The 24228-nt window shown below is 43.6% G+C and overlaps 1 protein-coding gene across 4 annotated transcripts in view; it reads right to left on the bottom strand.

Annotated features, from left to right (window-relative positions):
• The window catches only part of LOC106586160 (myosin light chain kinase, smooth muscle), a 99809-nt gene that overhangs the window by 38327 nt on the left and 37254 nt on the right, over positions 1 to 24228 (bottom strand). For 3 of the 4 annotated variants that reach the window (XM_014173072.2, XM_014173069.2, XM_014173076.2), the window contains 7 exons: positions 14772 to 14937; positions 14340 to 14505; positions 14077 to 14098; positions 13321 to 13916; positions 11625 to 11828; positions 10467 to 10601; positions 5632 to 5811 (listed from right to left, as the gene is read on the bottom strand). In XM_014173072.2, coding sequence (XP_014028547.2) covers positions 5632 to 5811; positions 10467 to 10601; positions 11625 to 11828; positions 13321 to 13916; positions 14077 to 14098; positions 14340 to 14505; positions 14772 to 14937 — 1469 coding nt within the window. The remainder of the gene's footprint in view (positions 1 to 5631; positions 5812 to 10466; positions 10602 to 11624; positions 11829 to 13320; positions 13917 to 14076; positions 14099 to 14339; positions 14506 to 14771; positions 14938 to 24228) is intronic. The other variant, XM_014173075.2, reaches the window with a different exon arrangement.

Raw genomic sequence — 24228 nt, 5'->3', positions numbered from 1 at the left:
TACCACCCCTACCTTGTCACAACAAAACTGATTGGCTCAAACGTATTAAGAAGGAAAGAAATGCCACAAATGATCTTTTAACAAGGCACACCTGTTAATTGAAATGCATTCCAGGTGACTACCTCATGATGCTGGTTGAGAGAATGCCACAAGTGTGTAAAGCTGTCATCAAGGCAAAGGGTGGCTACTTTGAAGAATCTAAAATATATTTTGATTTGTTTAACAATTTTTTGGTTACTACATGATTCCATTTATTATTTCATAGTTTTGATGCCGTCACTATTATTCTACAACGTAGAAACTAGTAAAACAAAATAAAAAACCCTGGAATGAGTAGGTGTCCAAATTTTTGACTAGTACTGTAATTATACTACACATCGTACACTTGGGTTCCACCTCGACATCCCTGCTCTAAACTTGACTCAATTAATGCGAGAACTTTGATCGCTAGAAACAGCTCATAAGTATCCGAACATTGCTAATTCCATTACAAGATAGACACATTATAGTCTGGTGATGCAATGATTAGCTATCTTGCTAGACCCGTCAGAGACGCACAGGGCCTTATGCAATTTATACACATGATTATGGAGTCAGATTGAATAATTATTACGATAGAATTCCTCCTACTCCGAATACATTTTGTCATCCTTAGAAGTCGGTGGAGAATTTCATCCATAACTACAGACTTGTCATCTGGAGAAATTTCCAGAGCACAACGCAACGCAATGCTATTGCTGCGTCCCAAATGGCACCATCTTCCCTATTTAGTGCACTCTTTGTGAACAGAGCCCTGGTCAAAAGTAATACACTAAATAAGGAATAGGGTGCCATTTGGGATACGGACTATGAATACGAGATATGTCCTGAACGTTACCAGGCGTGCGTCCCAAAAGGCACCCTAATCCCTATACAGTGCACTACTTTTGATCGGACGCGTTACAGTACTCCAATTACAGCTCAATCACCCTTTAGACCCGTGCTCTAAACACCACATCACAGCGACGATCTGGACATTCCATATGACTTATGATGTGATGTTATTGGCAAACATGTGAGGTACATGTCCTGAAAAAGCAAACACTTGAATAATCTCATTAAAGATGACCATAGGACATGAGGGATAAGGGCGATGTTCTTGCCAAGGTCTTTAAGAGTCATGAGAGTTCAAAATGAAATTACTTGACTCATCATTATACTTTAGTCATAATGGGGTAAAAAGCTAAGTTGAATCTAATGCTAAAAACATGTATTATCACAATACAGTTATATAGAAAGAAATCATATCAAAATAAAAGGGACAGAGGGAGCAAGAGGACAAGCTGTTCTGAGCAAACAGGCACATTTTCACGAGGGACTTCTCTATTGCGGAGGGCTTCCTGAGAGAGAGAGAGAGAGAGAGAGAGAGAGAAAGAGAGAGAGAGAGAGCGAGCAAGGGGACCTTTTTGGCCCTTGCCCCTTGATTCATACGCACCATGTATGGCGTTTGGTTCTACGTAGAGTCAACCCCCTCCCCCCATCCACAGGTTCATAAATCTAGTGGCCCTAACCTTGTGGACGTCAGGACCCTACAAGACAGGGTTTGTCATAAACATAGCCCACTGTCTGTATACATACCCAGCATGCCAGAGGGAGATCCAAGGCATCTCCAGCATGTTTCCATCAGCACTGCTGCTTAAAAAGCTCTGCTTCACTGCTGCCACAGGCTGCGTCCCAAATGGCACCCTATACTACTTTTGACCTGGGCCTATGGGAGCTTTCGTCAGCCCTGGTCAAATGTAGTGGGAATATGGTGCCATTTGGGACCGACAGTAATCTGAGGAGCCCTCATAACAGTTTACACATGGCGCAAGGGCCCGAATTTAAACAAAAGTTAATAATAATGCAGGGAGCCTAACTGCGTGGGACATCCTCTAGCCCCTCTACCAATCCTAAGGCATGCAATACTCAACAATAGTCAATAAACATTTTGCATTTCAATAGTAAAAAGAAACCATCACACCTTACAGTATTCATATATCAGTGGCGGCTGCTGAGGGGAGGACGGCTCATAATAATGTCTGGGATGGAGTGTATGGAATGGTAACTAACACAAGAAAACCATATGTTTCATACCATTCCATTCACTCCATTCCGGCCATTATTATGAGCCGTCCTCCCCTCAGCAGCCTCCGCTGTCATATACTGTAGGTACATGTACAGTATGATGATCTTAACTTACAGCTAACACTGCCATGGCTGTTCTTCTACAAGATATTAGCTGTGTTGAACATAGCAGACTCACCCTACCTCAGGCTGGCATCATATAAACTGGCACCAATCCACTCATCTACTTGTTCTCACAGGTTCAGTGTGATGCCAACTTGCCAAGCAAATCAATGGCCACTTGGCTTGCACATCTGCATGAAGCGTTGGATCTTTAAATCAGGGCTTAGAAAGAGACTCTTAATCAGATTGGAGTGAAGGTTAACCTGTAGATCGAGATCACTATGGAATCTTACAGTCAGTGTCATACTGTTAAACATAAGGGATTATAATGCATGAAAGGACATAATAGAAAGTGCTTCCAAACAGATTCCAAAAAGATTGATTGTGGATGTCCTTAAAGTTATACTCCCTCTCTGCTCTAGCACGCTTTGCTACTAAAAACGAATGAGTGCCATTAGTTCTTCATGTATGACCAAGATGGTTGGTGTGCTAGCAAGTCAAACAAGCTGCATGTCCCTCTCTGTCTCTCATGCTGCACTCACAGTGCATGTGTGGGAAAATGATGGTATTTCACATTTTAAAAAGCTGAACCTCTGCCATGAAGCCCTGTGTGCGCTGAAAGACAAGGTTTTATGTCCCAAATGGCACCCTATTCCCTATACAGTGCACTACTTTTGACCAGGGCCATGGTAAAAAGTAGTGCACTATACAGGGAATGTGGTGCCGTTTAGGATGTAGACAAGATGCATGCTGGAACAGAGAGAGCAGATGTTTCCTTAAATGCAACATCAGAGCCCAAAAATAGCTATTCTCTTAGAGCAGCAGTGCTGCTTATCAAAGGGCTCAAAGAACTCTCAATATAGACATTTCAGGGCTTTAGTAAACAGTCAAATGCTCATTCTTCTGAGAAGAGAAGCATATTTCCTATCTCATGGACTGAGCACATTCTCAATAAAGCCAAAAGATTGCTAAGACCTAAAATAGCCTGATAGTATGAGATATATTTTATGTACAGTACCAGTCAAAACTTTGGACACGCCTACTCATTCAAGGGTTTTTATTTATTATTACCATTTTGTACATTGTAGAATAATAGTGAAAACATCCAAAATATGAAATAACACATATGTAATTATGTAGTAACCAAAAAAGGTGTTAAATAAATCAAAATATATATTATATTTGAGATTCTTTGCCTTGACAGCTTTGCACACTCTTGGCATTCTCTCAACCAGCGTCACCTGGAATGCTTTTCAAACAGTCTTGAAGGAGTTCCCACATATGCTGAGGAGTTGTTGGCTGCTTTTCCTTCACTCTGCGGTCCAACTCATCCCAAACCATCTCAATTGGGTTGAGGTCGGGGGATTGTGGAGGCCAGGTCATCTGATGCAACACTCCATCACTCTCCTTCTCGGTCAAATAGCCCTTACACATCCTGGAGGTGTGTTTTGGGTCATTGTCCTGCTGAAAAACAAATTATAGTCCCACTAAGCTCAAACCAGATGGGATGGTGAATAGCTGTAGAATGCTGTGGTAGCCACGCTGGTTAAGTGTGCCTTGAATTCTAAATAAAACACCGACATTGTCACCAGCAAAGCACACCATCACACCTCCTCCTCCATGCTACACGGTGGGAACTACACATGCGGAGATCATCCGTTCACCTACTCTGCATCTGACAAAGACAGGGCGGTTGGAACGAAAAAATCTCAAATTTGGACTCGTCAGTCCAAAGGACAGATTTCTCCCGGTCTGATGTCCATTACTCGTGTTTCTTGGCCCAAGCAAGTCTCTTCTTCTTATTGGTGTCCTTTAGTAGTGGTTTCTTTTCAGCAATTCAACCATGAAGGCCTGATTCACGCAGTCTCCTCTAAACAGTTGATGTTGAGATGCGTTTGTTACTTGAACTGAAGCATTTATTTGGGCCGCAATCTGAGGTGCAGTTAATTGCTGATTTCTGAGGCTAGTAACTCTAATGAACATATCCTCTGCAGCAGAGGTAACTCTGGGTCTTTCTTTCCTGTGGCGGTCCTCATGAGAGCCAGTTTCATCATAGCGCTTGATGGTATCTGCGACTGCACTTGAATAAGCTTTCAAAGTTCCTGACATTTTCCGTATTGACTGACCTTCATGCATTAAAGTAATGATGGACTTGTTTCTCTTTGCTTATTTTAGCTGTTCTTGCCATAATATGGACTTGGAATTTTACCAAATATTGCTATCTTCTGTATACCACCCCTACTGATTGGCTCAAATGCACTAAAAAGGAAAGAAATGCCACAATTGAACTTTTAACAAGGCACACCGGTTAATTGAAATGCATTCCAGGTGACTACCTCATGAAGCTGGTTGAGAGAATGCCAAGAGTGTGCAAAGCTGTCATCAAGGCTGTCATCAAGGCAAAGAGCGGCTACTTTGAAGAATCTCAAATATATTTTAGTAACCAACACTTTGTTGGTTACTACATGATTCCATATGTGTTATGTCATAGTTTTGATGTCTTCACTATTATTCTACAATGTAGAAAACAGTAAAAATAAAGAGAAACCCTTGAATGAGTAGGTGTGACTGGTACTGTATAGATTCATATTTAAACATATACAGTATATGTTTCTATATATAGCATGTTTAAATAATTTGTCAGCTTGACATGCTGTTCAAATGTTCAAAAATTTAAAATGTATTTTAATAACTTGAAATATTTATTTGGCATTCCCCTACATGACTATCATTTTAGTAAAGAAGCCTTTTTCCATGTCCTAAAAAAAAATATTTCCAAAGCCATTGTGGTGTACACTGAGTGTACAAAACATTAGGAACACCTGCCCTTTCCATGACATAAAGAGTGACCAGGTGAATCCAGGTGAAAGCTATGATCCCTTCTTGATGTCACTTGTTAAATCCACTTCAAAATCAGTGTAGATGAAGGGGAGGAGACAGGTTAAAGAAGGATTTTGAAGCCTTGAGACATGATTGTGTATGTGTGCCATTCAGAGGGTGAATGTGCAAGGCAAACAATTTAAGTGTCTTTGAATGGGGTATGGTCGTTTTTGAGTGTGTCAAGAACTGCAACGCTGCTTTTCGCACTCAACTGTTTCCCGTGTGTATCAAGAATGGTTCACTAACCAAAGGACATCCAGTCAACTTGACAACTGTGGGAGTCAACATAGGCCAGCATCCCTGTTGAACGCTTTCGACAACTTGTAGAGTCCATGCCCCGATGAATTGAGGCTGCTCTGAGGGTAACAGGGGTGCAACTCAATATTAGGAGGGTGTTCCTATGTTTTGTACTCTCAGTGTATTGTATGTACCTAGTGTCTCAGAGTAAGGGTCATGATCTATGATCAGTTATAACTTTTGGATCATAATGAACAGTATATGGACAGGGGGGGAGCTGAACCCACTGAGAAGCTTGATACATACGGCCACTGTAGAGGCTCCCAAGCCCACCTTTGACGATGACTCTGGAAGTGCACACTGCTCTCCCATGGCTGTTCTCAGCGACACACGCGTACTGGCCTTCGTCCTCTGGCAGTGCACCCTGGACTGCGAGTTGGGTCAGGCCATTCTCAAAGGCAGAGTGGGCATGCGGCACTGGCTTGTCTGGAGGGGGAGAAGGAACATGCGTCACACTCGAGGAGGAACACCTAAACACAATCAACTCACAGCAAAAAAGAGAGTTTCTCACACTAAGAGTGTAAAAGTAAAGGAGCGCAGTATTACATGGAGAGAGATGATTGAAGAAAGATTGTTAGAAATTAAGCAAGAGACTAATATTCATTCATATTAAACAAATAAAATGTTTGCTGTGGAATCGCTCATAAAACAAATAAATGTGTAGAGGCAGAAACAGACTACACTAAATGTAAAAAACCTTGTAATTGATTGTATCAATGGCACAACATATTTCTTTATCGGATGTGTGTTGATCTTTCCCTGCAGGCCTGAGTTTACACAGACAGGCAGCTAGCTAGCGCTGTGTTAAATTGAGCCTGGATGGGCCTCCCAAGTGGTACCATGAAAAAATACCATTTCCGGAGACCTTCTCCCCTACCTCACCTCGCTCATCAACTCATCCTTGACCGCTGGCTACGTCCCTTCCGTCTTCAAGAGAGCGAGAGTTGTACCCCTTCTGAAAAAACCTACACTCGATCCCTCCGATGTCAACAACTACAGACCAGTATCCCTTCTTTCTTTTCTCTCCAAAACTCTTGAACGTGCCGTCCTTGGCCAGCTCTCCTGCTATCTCTCTCAGAATGACCTTCTTGATCCTAATCAGTCAGGTTTCAAGACTGGGCATTCAACTGAGACTGCTCTTCTCTGTGTCACGGAGGCTCTCCGCACTGCTAAAGCTAACTCTCTCTCCTCTGCTCTCATCCTTCTAGACCTATCTGCTGCCTTTGATACTGTGAACCATCAGATCCTCCTCTCCACCCTCTCCGAGTTGGGCATCTCCGGCGCGGCCCACGCTTGGATTGCGTCCTACCTGACAGGTCGCTTCTACCAGGTGGCGTGGCGAGAATCTGTCTCCGCACCATGCGCTCTCACCACTGGTGTCCCCCAGGGCTCTGTTCTAGGCCCTCTCCTATTCTCGCTATACACCAAGTCACTTGGCTCTGTCATATCCTCACATGGTCTCTCCTATCATTGCTATGCAGACGACACACAATTAATCTTCTCCTTTCCCCCTTCTGATAACCAGGCGGCGAATCGCATCTCTGCATGTCTGTCAGACATATCAGTGTGGATGACGGATCACCACCTCAAGCTGAACCTCGGCAAGACGGAGCTGCTCTTCCTCCCGGGGAAGGACTGCCCGTTCCATGATCTCGCCATCACGGTTGACAACTCCCTTGTATCCTCCTCTCAGAGTGCTAAGAACCTTGGCGTGATCCTGGACAACACCCTGTCGTTCTCCACTAACATCAAGGCGGTGACGGATGTCTAATAACGGATGTAAAAAAAAAGAACGATAACAAATTTTTGCTATGTAAAAATTATTTCATACTCCACATTTAGGGGGGCCACAAGGGGGTCCAAAATTGTTGTCACAGGGGCACTGGTCCCCCCTGGCCCTCCCCCCCAGAACCGCTAGTGAGTGGCACAGTGGTCTAAGGCACTGCATCGCAGTTCTAGCTGTGCCACTAGAGAACCTGCTTCGGATCCAGCCTCTGTCGCAGCCGGCCGCGACTGGGAGACCCATTGGGAGGCGCACAATTGGCCCAGCGTCGTCCGGGTTAGGGGAGGGTTTGGCCGGCAGGGATGTTCCTGTCCCATCGCGCACTAGTGACTCCTGTGGCGGACTGGGCGCAGTGCACGCTGACACGGTCGCAAGGTGTATGGCGTTTCCTTTGACACATTGGTGCGGCTAGCTTCCGGGTTAAACGGGCGTTGTGTCAAGAAGCAGTGCGGCTTGGCTGGGTTGTGTTTCGGAGGACGCACGGCTCTCGACCGTCGCCTCTCCCGAGTCCGTACGGGAGTTGCAGCGATGGGACAGGACTGTAACTACCAATTGGATACCACAAAATTGTGGAGAAAAAGGGGTAAAATAATATATGAGTTGTGATGCTCTGGCACCAATAATGGCGAAGGTGTATAAAGATGTCGGAATACAGCTATGACGTCATTGTTTTAGCACGATACACAGAGTTTTGTAACTACAGCGCACAACATGGTTCAATGCACCAGTAAATAAATCGGCACAAACTGAGATCATGTATACTGTGCTAATGACGACACAAAAAGAGAGTAACGGAGAGGAATGTACAATACGCCATATTTATTCACCTCCGCTATTATAAATGGCTCTCGCTCCCGGTGCTGGACCACCCAATCCCAAGAAAGGCATTCACTTTGAAATCCAGGGGAGCCTTTTTTTGTCCTTGTGGTAGGCATTTCATAATCGGCCTGCACAGGTCAGAGTCTTGGAAAGAGAGAGTCTCAGATGTCTGCTTTTGGAGCACAAACACTTGCCAAGTCTGGCTGTGTGTAATATTTCAGAAGAGGTTTCAGGAGGCAGCGATGCATGTTTTTCCTTTATATGGTTCCTAGGCCTCATATTTGTTTAATGGCTGTGGGTGTATTTTCCAGCGGAAAGAACAGAGGGCTGTGAATCAGTCGGTGCTGGGATCCCTGCTGGGAGCGGGGACTATTTCTCTTCCCTGAGATAAGTGTGATGCCATTAACTGTCCATCCGTCTTCAAGAGACCAGAGTATAACATCAACAGTTCCCGTACAGCTCAGACCTGGAGCACTAAGAGAAGTGGCCTTGTGGAAACTATGGTTATGTCCCAAGTGACACCCTACTCTCTATATAGTGCACTACTTTTGACCAGGGCCCATAGGGGTCTGGTCAAAAAGTAGTATACTATGAAGGGAATAGGGTGTCATTTGGGACAGAAACTATGTTAGATCCTTCTCTAAAATCAGCAACAGGTCAATTCTATTTGAGTTTAAAGATTAAATCTCTATTTTAAAGATGCTTCTTAAAGGCCCAGTGCAGACAAAATGTGATTTTCCTATGTTTTATATTTCAGCACTATGAGGTTGAAATAATACTGTGGAATTGTGAAAATAATGATAATGCCTTTCTAGTGTACTGTAAGAGCTGTTTGAAAAGACCGCCTGAAATATAATCTTGTTTTGCTGAGATGGAGTTTTGGCCTGCCTGGTGACGTCACTACATGGTAAATTAGTTAATAAACCAATAAGAAAGAGAGTTCCAAACCTCTCTGCCAATAACAGCTAGTTTTTAATTTTCCCCTCCCCACTCAGACCACTCCCAGACAGTCCTAGCTAATTTCTTGCTTGAGAAATTGCTCTTTGCTAAGAAGCTATTTTTTTTTACAATTTTTATTAAAAACAATCACAGTAAGGTACTTAATTGTTACCCAGAAATGATTTGATATTGAGATAAAAACGGCTGCATTGGACCTTTAAAACTTTTTAGCTATGTTTTCTAACGAGGATAATTCAACTCAAACACATTTGGCAACCGAAGTAAAACAAAACACAAACAATTACATTGGCCAAGACACACCACCCTCAGTTTACAAACAAGTTCAGGAGCCGAACATTTGATTAGATATGAAAGTTAGAGTTAAGAACTGTGCCCCTATGTTGTGAGCCAAGTTAGGCTCAGGTGATAGATAGACAAATACAAACTATGATCCATCTTCATTAAGTATGGAAGGATAAAATAACCTAGCTACAATAATAACAAAAATACTGTGTTCAGTTGGAATTCTGCTAGATCAATTGTCATGCCAAGCTTTCATTTTGGTTGTATGTGATATTGGGTTCCCTTAGGATGTCCATACTCCCTAGGCTAAACCCTACTCTTACCCTAACCTTTACCTTAACCAATTCAAACGTTAACTTCAGTGAGACATGGACGTCCCAAGGCTCCCGTATAGTATTAATCCATTTTGGAGTTATGACCTTCAAAATTGCCCATTCAAGGGGGTTCCCCCGACATTCTATATGTGGAGCAGTTGAAAAAATAAACATTCTCTGTGTGGGATCTGACATATTACAGAGACATGAGCCTTCAGCAGCAGAGCAGCCAGACCTGTGAAATGGTGGTCCTGTGATGGGCCGGCCTCGTGCTGAGAGGGAAAGCAGTAGCAGACTTACTACGGCGGTGTCCCAAAGGGCACCCTATTACCTTTATAGTGCACTACTTTTGACCAGGGCCCGTAGTGCACTATATAGGGAATAGGGTGCCATTCGGGAACGCATGTAATAAATTACATTCCCCCACCTAGCTGATCTTTTCAAGAGGGTTCTGAGTACAGGGGCTTTTTGTTATTCCTAACACTTCTCCCTTCATCCTCCCCTTTTCATAGGAGTGGAAGGGACTTTCGTCTGTCCGTCCAATGAGGTGCAAAGCATTGAAAAACAGGATTATCACCCCCCTCTAGTGGGTGTAATGGTAATACGGTAACTACCAGACAATGGTGACTGCTACTGCTAGGGTTGCACATTTGCAGTCATTTTCGCCAAATTCCCAGGTTTCCCAGAAATTCCAGTTGGAAATTATGGGAAAGTTACTGGAATTTTGCATCCTTAGTTACTGCAGGGGGAGATGCAGGTTGGCAGGTAGCCTAGTGGTTAAGAGCGTTGGGCCAGTAACCGAAAGATTGCTGGTTTGAATCCCTGAGCCGATTAGGTGAAAAAAATCTGTCTGTTGTGCCCTTGAGCAAGGCACCTATTTCCTAAGTCAAACGTAAAATTGTTTTAATGATGGGCTCTCTCACCGTTTAGGAGCCAGAAGATGTTAGGTAGAGGCTCCCCCTGCACTGAACACTGCAGAAGGAAGTCCTGGCCCTCACTCACTGAACATCCCTTCAGGGCAGTGCTGAACGCAGGGGGCTTTCCCTCCAGCCGTGGGTCTGCAGGGGAGAGAGTACACAGACAGAGTATTAAGAATACATCATAAATGTATTACATTGGAGCCTTACATTTGAAAATGCGTGGTACTGGTCAGTCTAACGGCCCATTTCCACCATAAGACTTTACCCCAGTGTTTGGCCTAAAGTACCTGCCGCAAACAATACCTACCCTGACTTGGGACAACCGACCGCGGTAATAGCAAACTGGGTGTATGACCAGATGCAATCTTTCCTTCTCTCCAGTAGAGGGCATAGGTAGACAAGAATTGTTGCAGTCATGTCTAGAGGACACACACTCCCAACAAAAAGACTGCTCATCTCAAGCAAAATAAACTGAATATGCATAGCTTATGACACTGCTATGTATTATGGAAAATAAAAGTGATAAATTCTGGACTCTCCCTAAATTGAATCACTGTAGACTGGTGCCAGTACGTTTAGTCCAAACAAAAACACCAACTAGATATCAAAACAGTTTCACTTTGACTATCATTCAATAAACAACCAACTTTTATTTGGTTAAAGACAGCAGACAGCTTATAAGGACAGGTCCAATAGCAACAGTGTCTCGTTTTAGTTGAACTCAGCCCAAAATCGGCATTGCCGCTGAGGAATGAACTAAAATGGTCGATGTGCTTACCTCAGTTAGCCTGCCTTCATCATTATCGTGTTTTGATTAAGACAGCCAGGGGGAAATGAATTAGACGCTTATTTACACAAAGGCAGAGCTGGAGACTGCGGAGACTATTAAGTCTAAACTATTGTACCTTCAACCATAGACCTGTCAGATGAAAAGGATGACGCGATAAATATTCTGCACGACAAGGGCCTTAGTTCACACTATTAAAACCAACAACGCTGCTCTCCCGTTGCCTTTTATTTCCTGCCACAATGTGTACAGTAAAAAGTCCCAACACTTTTGACCAGAGCCCTACGGGTCCTGGGGACTCAAAGGGGTGCACATTTAAAAACAAATACAAAATAAAAATCAGGTGCCATTTAGGACCCACGCTAAGTACTTACTCTTGACCGTGAGGTTCCAAGTCGAGGACACCTTCCCAGCACTAGTAGTCATGGTGCATCCGTACGTCCCACTGTCCCTTTTCTGGACGTTGTCCACAGTGAGGATGTGAGTGTTGCCATCCTGCTGGAAGGTCAGCCCTGCTCTGGGTCTCAAAGGGAAGCCATCTTTAACCCAGCTCAGGGCAGGCACGGGAGAACCTGAGACTGGAAGAGCACATTAACAGTCAATCTAATGGGTTAAATATGCAATAATAAAGTAGCTAAGAACTGTTAGTGAACTGGTATTAGTGAATTGTCTAAACATGACAAATACAGTATTTTACAGAGTTACGGCTCATATAAGGAAATCAGTCAATTGAAATCAATTAATTCCTAATCTATGGATTTCACATGACTGGGAATACAGATATGCATCTGTTGGTCACAGATACCTTCAAAAAAGGTAGTGGCGTGGATCAGAAAACCAGTCAGTATCTGGTGTGACCACCATTTGCCTCATGCAGCGCGACACATCTCCTTCACATAGCGTTGATCAGGCTGTTGATTGTGGCTTTGGAATGTTGTCCCACTCCTGTTCAATGGCTGTGTGAAGTTGCTGGATATTGGCGGAACTGGAACACGCTGTCGTACACGTCGATCCAGAGCATCCCAAACATGCTCAACGGGTGACATGTCTGGTGAGTATGCAGGCAATGGAAGAACTGGGACATTTTCAGCCTACAGGAATTATGTATAGGTCCTTGCAACAATGGGCCGTGCATTATCATGCTGAAACATGAGGTGGCGGATGAATGGCATGACAACGGGCCTCAGGATCTCATCACGGTATCTCTGTGCATTCAAATTGCCATCAATAAAATGCAATTGTTTTCGTTGTCCGTGGCTTATGCCTGCCCATACCATAACCCCACCACCACCATAGGGTATTCTGTTCACAACGTTGACATCAGAAAACCATCTGCCCAGTACAGTTGAAACCGTGAAGAGCACAGTTTTCCAGCGTGACAGTGACCATTGAAGGTCAAGACCCTGATGAGGACGACGAGCATGCAGATGAGCTTCACTGGGACGGTTTCTGACAGTTCTTCGGTTGTGCAAACCCTCAGTTTCATCAGCTGTCCGGGTGGCTGGTCTCAGACCATCCCGCAAGTGAAGAAGCTGGATGTGGAGGTCCTGGGCTGGCGTGGTAACACTTGGTCTATGGTTGTGAGGCCGGTTGGACGTACAGTACTGACAAATTCTCTAAAACAAAGTTGGAGGTGGCTCATGGTAGAGAAATTAACATTCAATTCTCTGGCAACAGCTCTGGTGGACATTCCTACAGTCAGCATGCCAATTGCACACTCCCTCTAAACTTGAGACATCTGTGGCATTGTGTAGTGACAAAACTCCACATTTTAGCGTGGCCTTTTATTGTCCCAAGCACAAGGTGCACCTGTGTAATGATCATGCTGTATAATCACCTTTTTGATATGCCACACCTGTCAGGTGGATGGATTATCTTGGCAAAGGTTAAATACTCACTAACAGGGATGTAAACATATTTCTGCACAACATTTTAGAGGAATAAGATGTTTGTGCATAAGGAACATTTCTGGGACCTTTTATTTCAGGTCATGAAACATGGGAGCAACACTTTACATGTTGCGTTTATATTTTTGTTCAATATAATACACCATAAGATGTTTTGAATCACCTTGGCATTTGAATGCGACTTTGGTCCCCTCTTTAGTGTCCTGGCTCTGAGGTACAGAGTCAAATTTTGGTGGAGCTCCAGCAGTCACTGCTGCCCTCGCTGACCTGCTCTCTCTGGCCTGCCTTCTAGTCTCTCTAGTGGGCTCTGGAGATGGCTGTGGGGGGCTCTGGACTCCCACTGGGGGGGTCTTCACCCTATCCCTTGTATCCCTCTCAGGGGCTCTGTTGTGTGGGTCTGGGCTGGTCCTAGCAGCCCCCTGGCCTCTTAGATGGTGTTGCAAAGTGGTGGAGCTGGCAGCCTTTGGGGTTGCCACCCCAGGCTTTCTAGGGGCCTCATCCGGCAGGTCTGCAGGGGGCTTGGGAGACGTCACGATGGTGGTCTTGGGAGACGCCATGGTGGCCTTCCATGTTGCTTTGGTCGGCTCTGTGCTGCCTTTGGTCTCCCTGGTGAGTGTGGTGAGTCTCTCTCTGGTCTCAGTCCTGTCTCCTGTCTTGGTAGGTGAACGTCGGTCAGCGAGCAGGCCGTTACTTGTGTGCTTGACTTCGGGTGAGTCAGTTGTCTTTGGGACAGGGGCCACCGGAGCAGAGGGACCAAGGCTGTAGAGGTAACACATTGTCAAAGGATTGAATATTTAACTGTAGAGAAATTCTTGTGGAATTATTTTGTAGAAATGTATACATCTCATGAAAATAACTGCTCATGTAATCACAGTTACTAATATTACAATGCAGGGAATTGTATGAGATACATACTCACATGCCAGCCTCACTGCCTGAACCTAAAAAGGAAAGGATGCACACCGATTTTCCTCTCAAATACAACAAAAAAAGTCCCAAATATAACTTGATATTCAGAACTGGCAATACTGATGATTTACGGCGATGTTATAGCACTCATGGGTGTGTCCCAAATGGCACCCTATTCCCTATATAGTGGACCCTAGTCAAAAGAAGTGCACTACAAAGGGGAAAAGTGCTATTTGGGACACCGCCTGTGTGTTGATGGCTGCAGTATCTTACCCTGAACATTCAGCTCTGCTGTAGCTGTGGCCTTCCCAGCACTGTTGGCCACAGAGCAGGTGTACATTCCTGCATCGTCCACACACACGTCTCGGATCTCCAGGAAGTGGATTCCCGACTTCTCAAACATGTTGAAGTGGGAAGAAGCATGAAGCTCTTCATCTCCCTGACACCCATCAAAGAGAAAAAAAGTGACAAAGTGGGAGAGAGATGTCAGAGATTAAGACTCACCATCCTACATATTTGAAAGACAATACACCATCTCTGTTCTAACCACAGTTACAAAATCTAGATGTTAACTTTCCCAAATGTCATGCTTATTCCCTCCTAATTCAAAAAAATATTCAAACTGGAATTTGGAAAATTCTGGAAAACCTCGGAATTTTGGGAATGTTACTGAGATTACTAAACCTTCCCTCTGTTCCATCTCACCTTAAGCCAGGTTACCAGGGGCTGTGGGCGTCCTGTGATTTTGGCAGAGAACTTGCCACTCTGTCCCATTCGGACGAAAATGCGTGAAGGCCTCGTCACAAACTTAGGGGGGCTCTCCCCCCAGATACTGGGCATGCTCTCCATGGTTGACACTCCAAACCGCCCGCTGGAGTCAGAGAAAACACAACCACTCACTACCTCAACATCCAAATATGTGTCTGCTAAATCACACCACTTGAACAAACAAATTCCATTTGAATAATGACTTAATATAGTAATATGAGTGACTGACAGACTATATTTACAGGCAGCGGCTGCGGATCCGACTTTTATGGGATGTTTTGTCTGCAGCACTCAAAAGATCCGGAGCTTCTGCGCATGTACAGAGTCTATCAAACCTTAAGGAACACCTTCCTAATATTGAGTTACACCCCCCCCCTTACTTTAAATCCACAACTTGGATCCCTCCACAGCCTCATAGATGATCTAGATACTTTTTCTAACCGCATTACAACCAAATTATGATGTGTACTACATTTAAGCAATAAGGTACGAGGGGGTGTGGTATATTGGCCATATACCACAAAACCCCCGAGGTTGCTTATTGCTATTATAAACTGGTTACCAACGTAATTAGAGCAGTACAAATAAATGTTTTGTCATACCCGTGGTATAAGGTTAGATATACCACAGCTGTCAGCCAATCAGCATTCAGGGCTCAAACCACCCAGTTTATAATATGTATTGGATCACCCAAAAATTTTACTTTTACATTAGCGTGTAGTTTACCAATAAAATGGTCCGACGGTGAAGTGGACATACTCGGTATTCAAAGAAATGATCTCACTACAATACATTTTAATAGAAAGTTAGCAAAAATAGATTTTGCTACAGTGGAAAGGAAAATACCTATCTATTTATGGAAAGATCACCCTGATTAACTCTTTAGTCATATGCCTGTTTAACTTATTTTTTTAATTATATGAGAAAAACATTTTCTTTGGAACAGCAAGCCAGACAACATTAAAACAGGTCCATTTCAATAATGAACATGAATTCGGAGAGCAGAAATGATTAAATATTAAAGCATTGCACTTCTCACTAAAGGCTTCAGTCATACAAAAGCTATACTTAAAACCCGAACTGGTTCTCTAGCAAGAATGTGTCACCCCATGTTCAGGAATGGGCTTTACAATCTCTCACTTTAGGTTATTTGAAAATGAAATCATCTCTAAAATATCGCTATTTTAAAAACAAGCCATAGAAAGTTGGTTGCAATTTCAGTTTAATCCACCAGAAAAGATAGAACAAATATAACAACAAATATTATTGTTAAACTCAAATATACTAATTGATAAAAAAAATATACACACACATACACACATATCTATCTTTGGTTATAATCTTTGTAAATGATATCCTAAATAGGACTGGTGGAGTTGTCACACATGCAGCAAATGAAAATATATGGACATTTCAGCTCTACTCAAAATGATAACTATGTAATTTCAGCATTACCGCAAAAATGGAAGAGGCAAGTGGAAGGGGGAAAAGTAAGGAACGTGTCTGTTGGTCCTGCATTAAAGACCAAAATTGTCTAAAGAAAACTGTGATAAATTAAATAATGTAAGGACCAAGAAATGGACTGCTGTCGGGGGATACAGCCATCCCAGCTATGCAGATTTTGCTGGGAAGAGACAGAATAATTATCAAATCAAATTTTATTGGTCATACAGTACCCATGGTTAGCAGATGTTATTGCGAGTGTAGCGAAATGCTTGTGCTTCTAGTTCCGACAGTGCTGCAATATGTAATCTAACAATTCCACAACAACTACCTAATGCCCACAAATATAAGTAAAGACTAAGAATATATGGATGAGCAATGACAGGCAGCATAGGCAAGATGCAATAGATGGTATAAAATACAGTATATAGATAGGAGATGAGTAATGCAAGATATGCAAACATTATTAAAGTGGCATTATTTAAAGTGACTAGTGATCCATTTATTAATGTGGCCAATGATTTCAAGTCTGTATGTAGGCAGCAGCCTCTCTGTGTTAGTGATGGCTGTTTAACAGTCTGATGGTCTAGTGGCCGGGGACTTCAATGCAGGGAAACTTAAATCCGTTTTACCAAATTTCTATCAGCTTGTTAAATGTGCAACCAGAGGGGAAAAAAAATAAAAATAAAAAATAAATTTAAAAAACTCTGGACCACCTTTACTCCACACACAGAGACGCATACAAAGCTCTCCCTCGCCCTCCATTTGGCAAATCTGACCATAATTCTATCTTCCTGATTCCTGCTTACAAGCAAAAATTAAAGCAGGAAGCACCAGTGACTCAATCTATAAAACACTGTCAGATGAAGAAGATGCTAAGCTACAGGACTGTTTTGCTAGCACAGACTGGAATATGTTCTGGGATTCTTTCCGATGGCATTGAGGAGTACACCACATCAGTCACTGGCTTTATGAATAAGTGCATCAAGGATGTCGTGCCCACAGTGACTGTACGTAAATACCTTGACCAGAAGCCATGGATTACAGGCAACATTCGCACTGAGCTAAAGGGTAGAGCTGCCGCGTTCAAGGAGCAGGACACTAACCCAGAAGCTTACAAGAAATCCCGCTATGCCCTTCGATGAACCATCAAACAGGTAAAGCGTCAAAACAGGACTAAAATCGAATCGTACTACACCGGCTCCTCTGGCAGTGCCTGCAAACTACTACAGACTACAAAGGGAAGCACAGCCGAGAACTGCTCGGTGACACGAGCCTACCAGACGAGCTCAATTACTTATATGCTCGCTTCGAGGCAAATAAAACTGAAACATGCATGAGAGCATGAACGGTTCCGGACGACTGTGTGATCACGCACTTCACATCCGATGTGAATAAGACCTTTAAAGAGGTCATCATTCACAAGGACACATGGCTAGATGAATTACCAAGACATGTAAGTATGCGCTGACCAACTGGCTTCACTGACATTTTCAACCTCTCCCTGTCTGAGTCTGTAATACCAACATGTTTCAAGCAGACCACCATAGTCCCTGTGCCCAAGAACACTAAGGTAACCTGCCTAAATGACTACCGACCCGTAGCACTCACGTCTGTAAGGCTGGTCATAGCTCACGTCAACACCATTATCCCAGAAACCCTAGACCCACTCCACTCCAATTTGCATACCGCACCAACAGATCCACAGATGATGCCATCTCTATTGCCCTCCACACTACCCTTTCCCACCTGGACAAAAGGAACACCTATGTGAGAATGCTATTCGTTGACTACAGCTCAGCGTTCAACACCATAGTGCCCTCAAAGCTCATCACTAAGCTAAGGACCCTGGGACTAAACACCTTCCTCTGCAACTGGATCTTAGACTTACTGACGGGCTGCCAATAACACATCCGCCATGCTAATCCGCAACACAGGGGCCCCTCAGGGGTGCGTGCTCCCTGTTCACTCATGGCCAGGCACGACTCTAACACCACCATTACGTTTGCCGATGACACAACAGTGGTAGGCCTGATCAACAACAACGATGAGACAGACTATAGGGAGGTGGTCAGAGACCTGGCCGTTTGGTGCCATGATAACCTCTCCCGCAACGTGATCAAGACAAAGGAGATGATTGTGGACTACAGGAAAATGAGGACCGAGCAAGCCCCCATTCTCATCGACGGGGCTGCATTGGAGCAGGTTGAGAGCTTCAAGTTCCTTGGTGTCCACATCGCCAACAAACTAGAATGGTCCAAACACACCACCCTCTTTTACACTGCTGCTACTCTGTCTTATCTATGCAAAATCACTAACTCTACATACATGTAGATATTACCTCAATTACCAAATCAAATTTTATTGGTCACATACAAATGGTTAGCAGATGTTAATGCGAGTGTAGCAAAATGCTTGTGCTTCTAGTTCTGCGCAGTCATTACCGTGCAGTAATGACTAACCTGAACCTGTGCCCCTGCACTGGTACCCCCTGTAATTAGCCTCGCTACTGTTATTTTAGAGCTGTTCTTTAAATATTTGTTATTTTTTACTTGTCCATCTTTTACTTGTCTATTTTTTACTTAACACTTATTTTTCTTAAAACTGCATCGTTGGTTAAGGGCTTGTAAGAAAGCATTTCACTGTAAGGTCTACACCTGTTGTATTCGGCGCATGTGACAAAATTTAATTTGATAAATCAATAATATAATAATAATAATAATAATCTTAGCCACAATCAACAGCCTGATCAATTCTATGCGAAGGAGATGTGTCAGGCTGCATGAGGCAAATGGTGGTCACACCAGATACTGACTGGTTTTCTGATCCATGCCCCTACTTTTTTTTTTTTTAAGGTATCTGTGACCAACAGATGTCTATCTGTATTCCCAGTCATGTGAAATCCATAGATTAGGGCCTAATGAATTTATTTCAATTGACTGATTTCCTTATTTGAACTGTAACTCACTCAAATCTTTGAAATTATTGCATGTTGCGTTTTATTTTTGTTCAATGTATATATAAAACACAGGTAAATCGCGTTTTTGACGGCACTGGGCCTTGAAAACTGCTACATTTTATTTATGCTCCATGGCAAGATGTGGTGAATTGCAGGAAATTAACTTTAAAACTTCCGCGAGATGTGGGGCCCCCCAACCAAACCTCGCTTAGGGTCTCAAAAAGGCTAGGCAGCATAGCACCCTTTGATCTCAATCAGTTTCATGGGGATATGCATTTAGATCTACTTGAGTTTCGAAGTAGCCTACAGTGTTGTTTTGAATGATGGATTGAATGAATTTTAGAGCAGATGGTGTTAAACTAGCATACCTGCGTATTTTGCATAGTGGCACACGCTGTTCTGGCCACATGAGAGAAAAATGTGTTGGTGTTTCTGTCTTACAGTAACATTATACTATGCTATTCGGTTATGTTATGTAGAATACTGTGATCATTATGTGATCTTGCATACCAGTGGAGGCTCTTCAAAGAAGGAAGAGGACCATCCAATTCAGTGAATTTCAACAACCAAAAAATTGTGAAACATTAAAAAAAGTTATCCTTTTAGATAAAACTATACTAAATATATTTACGTCTCCAAATAATTGATTTAAACACACCGTTTTGCAATAAAGGTCTACAGTAGCCTCAACAGCATCTTCTAGGGTAGCACCATGGTGTAGCCAGAGGACAGCTATTTGTCCTCCTCTGGGTACATTGCCTTCAATACAAAACCTAGGAGGCTCATGGTTCTCAACCCCTTCCATAGACTTGCACAGTAATTATGACGACTTCCCGGAGGATGTCATCCAGCCTCTTGCAGTTTGAATTGACATCCAATCAAAGCATAAGCTACAGCTAGCTAGCACTGCAGTGCATAAAGTGTGGTGAGTAGTTGACTCAAAGAGAGAACGACAATTGTTTTGTTCAAAACTGTCCAACTACTAAGGAAGAGCAGCAGAGAGCGAGAGTGAGCTAGCTATATTTCATTATATTTTTTTCCCTTCTTCTTAGTTTACTTTTCACTTACTTAGCTAATGCAGCTAATTTAGCTTACCCAACAACCTGACTCAAGCAGAGATGAATGCTATTTATGTTTGCGAGCTGGCTAAGGTTATCCAACACTGCAACTCTTCCAAGTCAAGGTAAACTAACGAAAATATAAGCTTTTGGTTTAACAAATGTATTGCCACTGGGACCCGCTGGTGTAACTGCTAAACTGCTTGCTGTACACTGTACTGCGTGATTGTATACATGGATTGGATTGTGGTTTTACTAACACATTAGTTCTAGTTTGTTGATCATAACGTTATGGTGACAATGTAGGATGTGCAGCCATTAGCGGTTATGCTATGAAGGTTTGGCTGCCTGGTCAAAGACTGACACAGCTGTTGTGTTGTCCAAAAGCAATGGGAAAAGTGAGAGAAGGAAAGCGAGTAGATGCGAGAAGGAATTATACAATGAGCAAAGTGATGTTGCTGTATGTGGCTGCTATAAAAGTGAACGGTGTGTGTGATCAGGAGTGTATTCATTCCGCCGAGTCGGTTGCTTAATGTTTCTTAAGAGCTCCAAAGTAACCTGCCTAAATGACTACCACCCTGTATTACTCACATTTGTAATTATGAAGTGCTTTGAAAGGCTGGTCATGACACACATCAACACCATCATCCCAGACACCCTAGACCCACTCAAATTTGCATACAGCCTCAACAGGTCCACAAATGACACAATCACAATTGCACTTCATACTGCCCACTCCCACCTGGACAAGAGGGTAAATAACTATGTGAGAATGCTGTTCATAGACTACAGCTCAGCATTCAACACCATAGTCCCCTCCAAGCTAGGGACCCTGGGACCGAACAACTCTCTCTGCAACTGGATCCTGGACTTTGACGGGTCGGCCCCAGGTAGTAAGGGTAGGAAACAACAACTCCGGGACGCTGACCCTCAACACGGGGGCCCCTCTGGGAAGTGTGCTTAGTTCCCTTCTGTACTCCCTGTTCACCCACGACTGTGTGGCCTCGCATGACCCCGACACCATCATCCTTGGCGTCTACATCACTAACGACTTAACATGGTCCACACACCCCGCACAGTTGTGAAGAGGGCATGGCAGAAAATATTTGTCATGGGCCCTCAGATCCTCAAAAAGCTGCACCATCTCGACAGGCTGCATCACCACTTCGTATAGCAATTGCACCGCCCTTCACCACAAATAACTACAAAGGGTGGTGCCGACAGCCCAGTACATCACTGGGGCTGAGCTCCCTGTCATCCAGTACCTCTATATCAGGCAGTGACAGAGGAATGACTGAAAAATTGACAAAGACTCCAACCACCCAAGCCATAGATTGTTCACTCTGCTACTGTAACAGTGTAGGTTCCATCCCTCTCTTCGCCCCAACCTGGGCTCGAACCAGGGACCCTTGCACACATCAACAACTGACACCCACGAAGCATCGTTACCCATCGCGCCACAAAAGCCGCGGCCCTTGCAACGCAAGGGGAAACCCTACTTCAAGTCTCAGAGTGAGTGACGTCACTGATTGAAATGCTATTATCGCGCACCACCGCTAACTAACTAGCCATTTCACATCGGTTACACTACCGTCCAGAAAACACTACCGGAGCATCGGCTCTTGGACCAACAGGCTCCGAGACAGCAGTGTTATGCCTTGGGGGTAGAAGCTAAATAGCCAGACTGCAAAATAATCAATTAATAGTACCCAAACTATCTGGACTGACTATCTTGCACTTGACGCTACGCACACACACTAGACTTGATATATACACACTCACTACACATCACTCCCACACAAATCCCTCACATTCAAACACTACATACGCACCAACACAAACATACATGCATTCACACACGCAGACTCACACTTTTACAAATGTTATTAGTCACATGCGCCGAATACAACAGGTGTAGACCTTACAGTGAAATGCTTACTTTAAGAGCCACTAACCAACAATGTAGTTAAAAAAAATATGGATAAGAATAAGAAATAAAAGTAATTGAAGAACAGCAGTAAAATAACAATAGCGAGACTATATACAGGGGGGTACCGGTACAGGATCATGTGCGGGGGAAACGGTTAGTTGAGGTAATATGTACATGTAGGTAGAGTTATTAAAGTGACTATGCATTGATAACAGAGAGTAGCAGTGGTGTAAGAGAGGGGAAGAGGGGGGTAGCCATTTGCCGGGTAGCCATTTGATTATGTGTTCAGGAGTCTTACGGCTTGGGGTTAGAAGCTGTTTAGAAGCCTCTTGGACCTAGACTTGGTGCTCCGGTACCGCTTGCCGTGCGGTAGCAGAGAGAACAGTCTATGACTAGGGTGGCTGGAGTCTGACAATTTTTAGGGCCTTCCTCTGACACCGCCTGGTATAGAGGTCCTGGATGGCAGGGAGCTTGGCCCCAGTGATGTACTGGGCTGTTTGCACTACCCTCTGTAGTGCCTTGCGGTCGGAGGCCGAGCAGTTGCCATACCAGGCAGTGATGCAACCAGTCAGGATGCTCTCGATGGTGCAGCTGTAGAACCTTTTGAGGATCTGAGGACCCATGCCAAATCTTTTCAGTCTCCTGAGGAATAGGTTTTGTCGTGCCCTCTTCACGACTGTCTTGGTGTGCTTGGACCATGTTAGTTTGTTGGTGATGTGGACGCCAAGGAACTTGAAGCGCTCAATCTACTCCACTGCAGCCCCATCAATGAGAATGGGCGCGTGCTTGGTCATCTTTTTCCTGTAGTCCACAATCATCTCCTTTGTCTTGATCACGTTGAGGGAGAGGTTGTTGTCCTTGCACCACACGGCCATGTCTCTGACCTCTTCCCTATAGGTGAGCGTTTTTTTATGGCGGAATACAGCTCATTCAATGCGGTCTTAGTGCCAGCCTCTGACTGTGTTGGTATGTAAACAGCTACAAAAAATACAGATAAACCTCCCTAGGTAGATAGTGTGGTCTACAGCTTATCATGAGATACTCTACCTCAGGTGAGCAATAGCTCGAGACTTCCTTAGATATCGTGCACCAGCTGTTATTTACAAAAATACAGCCGGCCGCCCCTTGTCTTACCAGACACCGCTGTTCTATCCTGCCGGTACAGCGTATAACCAGTCAGCTGTATGTTGATAGTGTCGTCGTTCAGCCACAACTCCGTGAAGCATAAGATATTACAGTTTTTAATGTCCCGTTGATAGTTTAATCTTGTGCGTAGGTCATCTATTTTATTCTCCAAAGACTGCACATTTGCTAGCAGAATGGAAGGAAGTGGCAGTTTATTCGATTGCCTACGAATTCTCAGAAGGCAGCAGGGTGGCTATTTGAAGAATAACATATTTTTTCATTTGTTTAACACTTTTTTGGTTACTACATGAATCCATATGTGTTATTTCATAGTTTTGATGTCTTCACTATTATTCTACAATGTAGAAAATAGTAAAAATAAAGAAAAACCCTTGAGTAGGTGTTCTATAACTTTTGACCTGTAGTGTATGTTTAATGTGTGTGTGTTTAACTTTAATTTGTAGGCTAGGTTGTAGCAACCTCGATAGCTATAGGGAAAATTTGAGTATCATGTAGTAGCCTAAACCTATCGATGTAACATTGAGCTGGGTGAATGGAATATGAATGAGTCATCCAATATGCTGTATAGAAATAATGCCATGCTCATAATAAAAAAAAACTTTATTAAACAAGCACCATTACCATTCGTCTGAGCAGCCGGTTCTCTGCGCAAAGAATATACACATGCGCAGAAAGCGATCCGCGCGTGCAAAAGCTTCAGGAAGCTACGGATCTTTTTAGTGCAGCGGACTAAAGATCCCGAAAAAGTTGGATTCGCAGCCATATTTATAATACCAAGATAGCATTTTGATGAACAATATTCTGAAAATAAAAAACATCCAGAACGATGACACAGGACAGTAAGGTTGATTTAAACAC

Source organism: Salmo salar, chromosome ssa25, assembly GCF_905237065.1.
Source record: "Salmo salar chromosome ssa25, Ssal_v3.1, whole genome shotgun sequence".
Taxonomy (NCBI): Eukaryota; Metazoa; Chordata; class Actinopteri; order Salmoniformes; family Salmonidae; genus Salmo; species Salmo salar.
The sequence above is the reverse complement of the archived record's forward strand: the minus strand, read 5'-3'. Positions and strand labels throughout refer to the sequence as shown.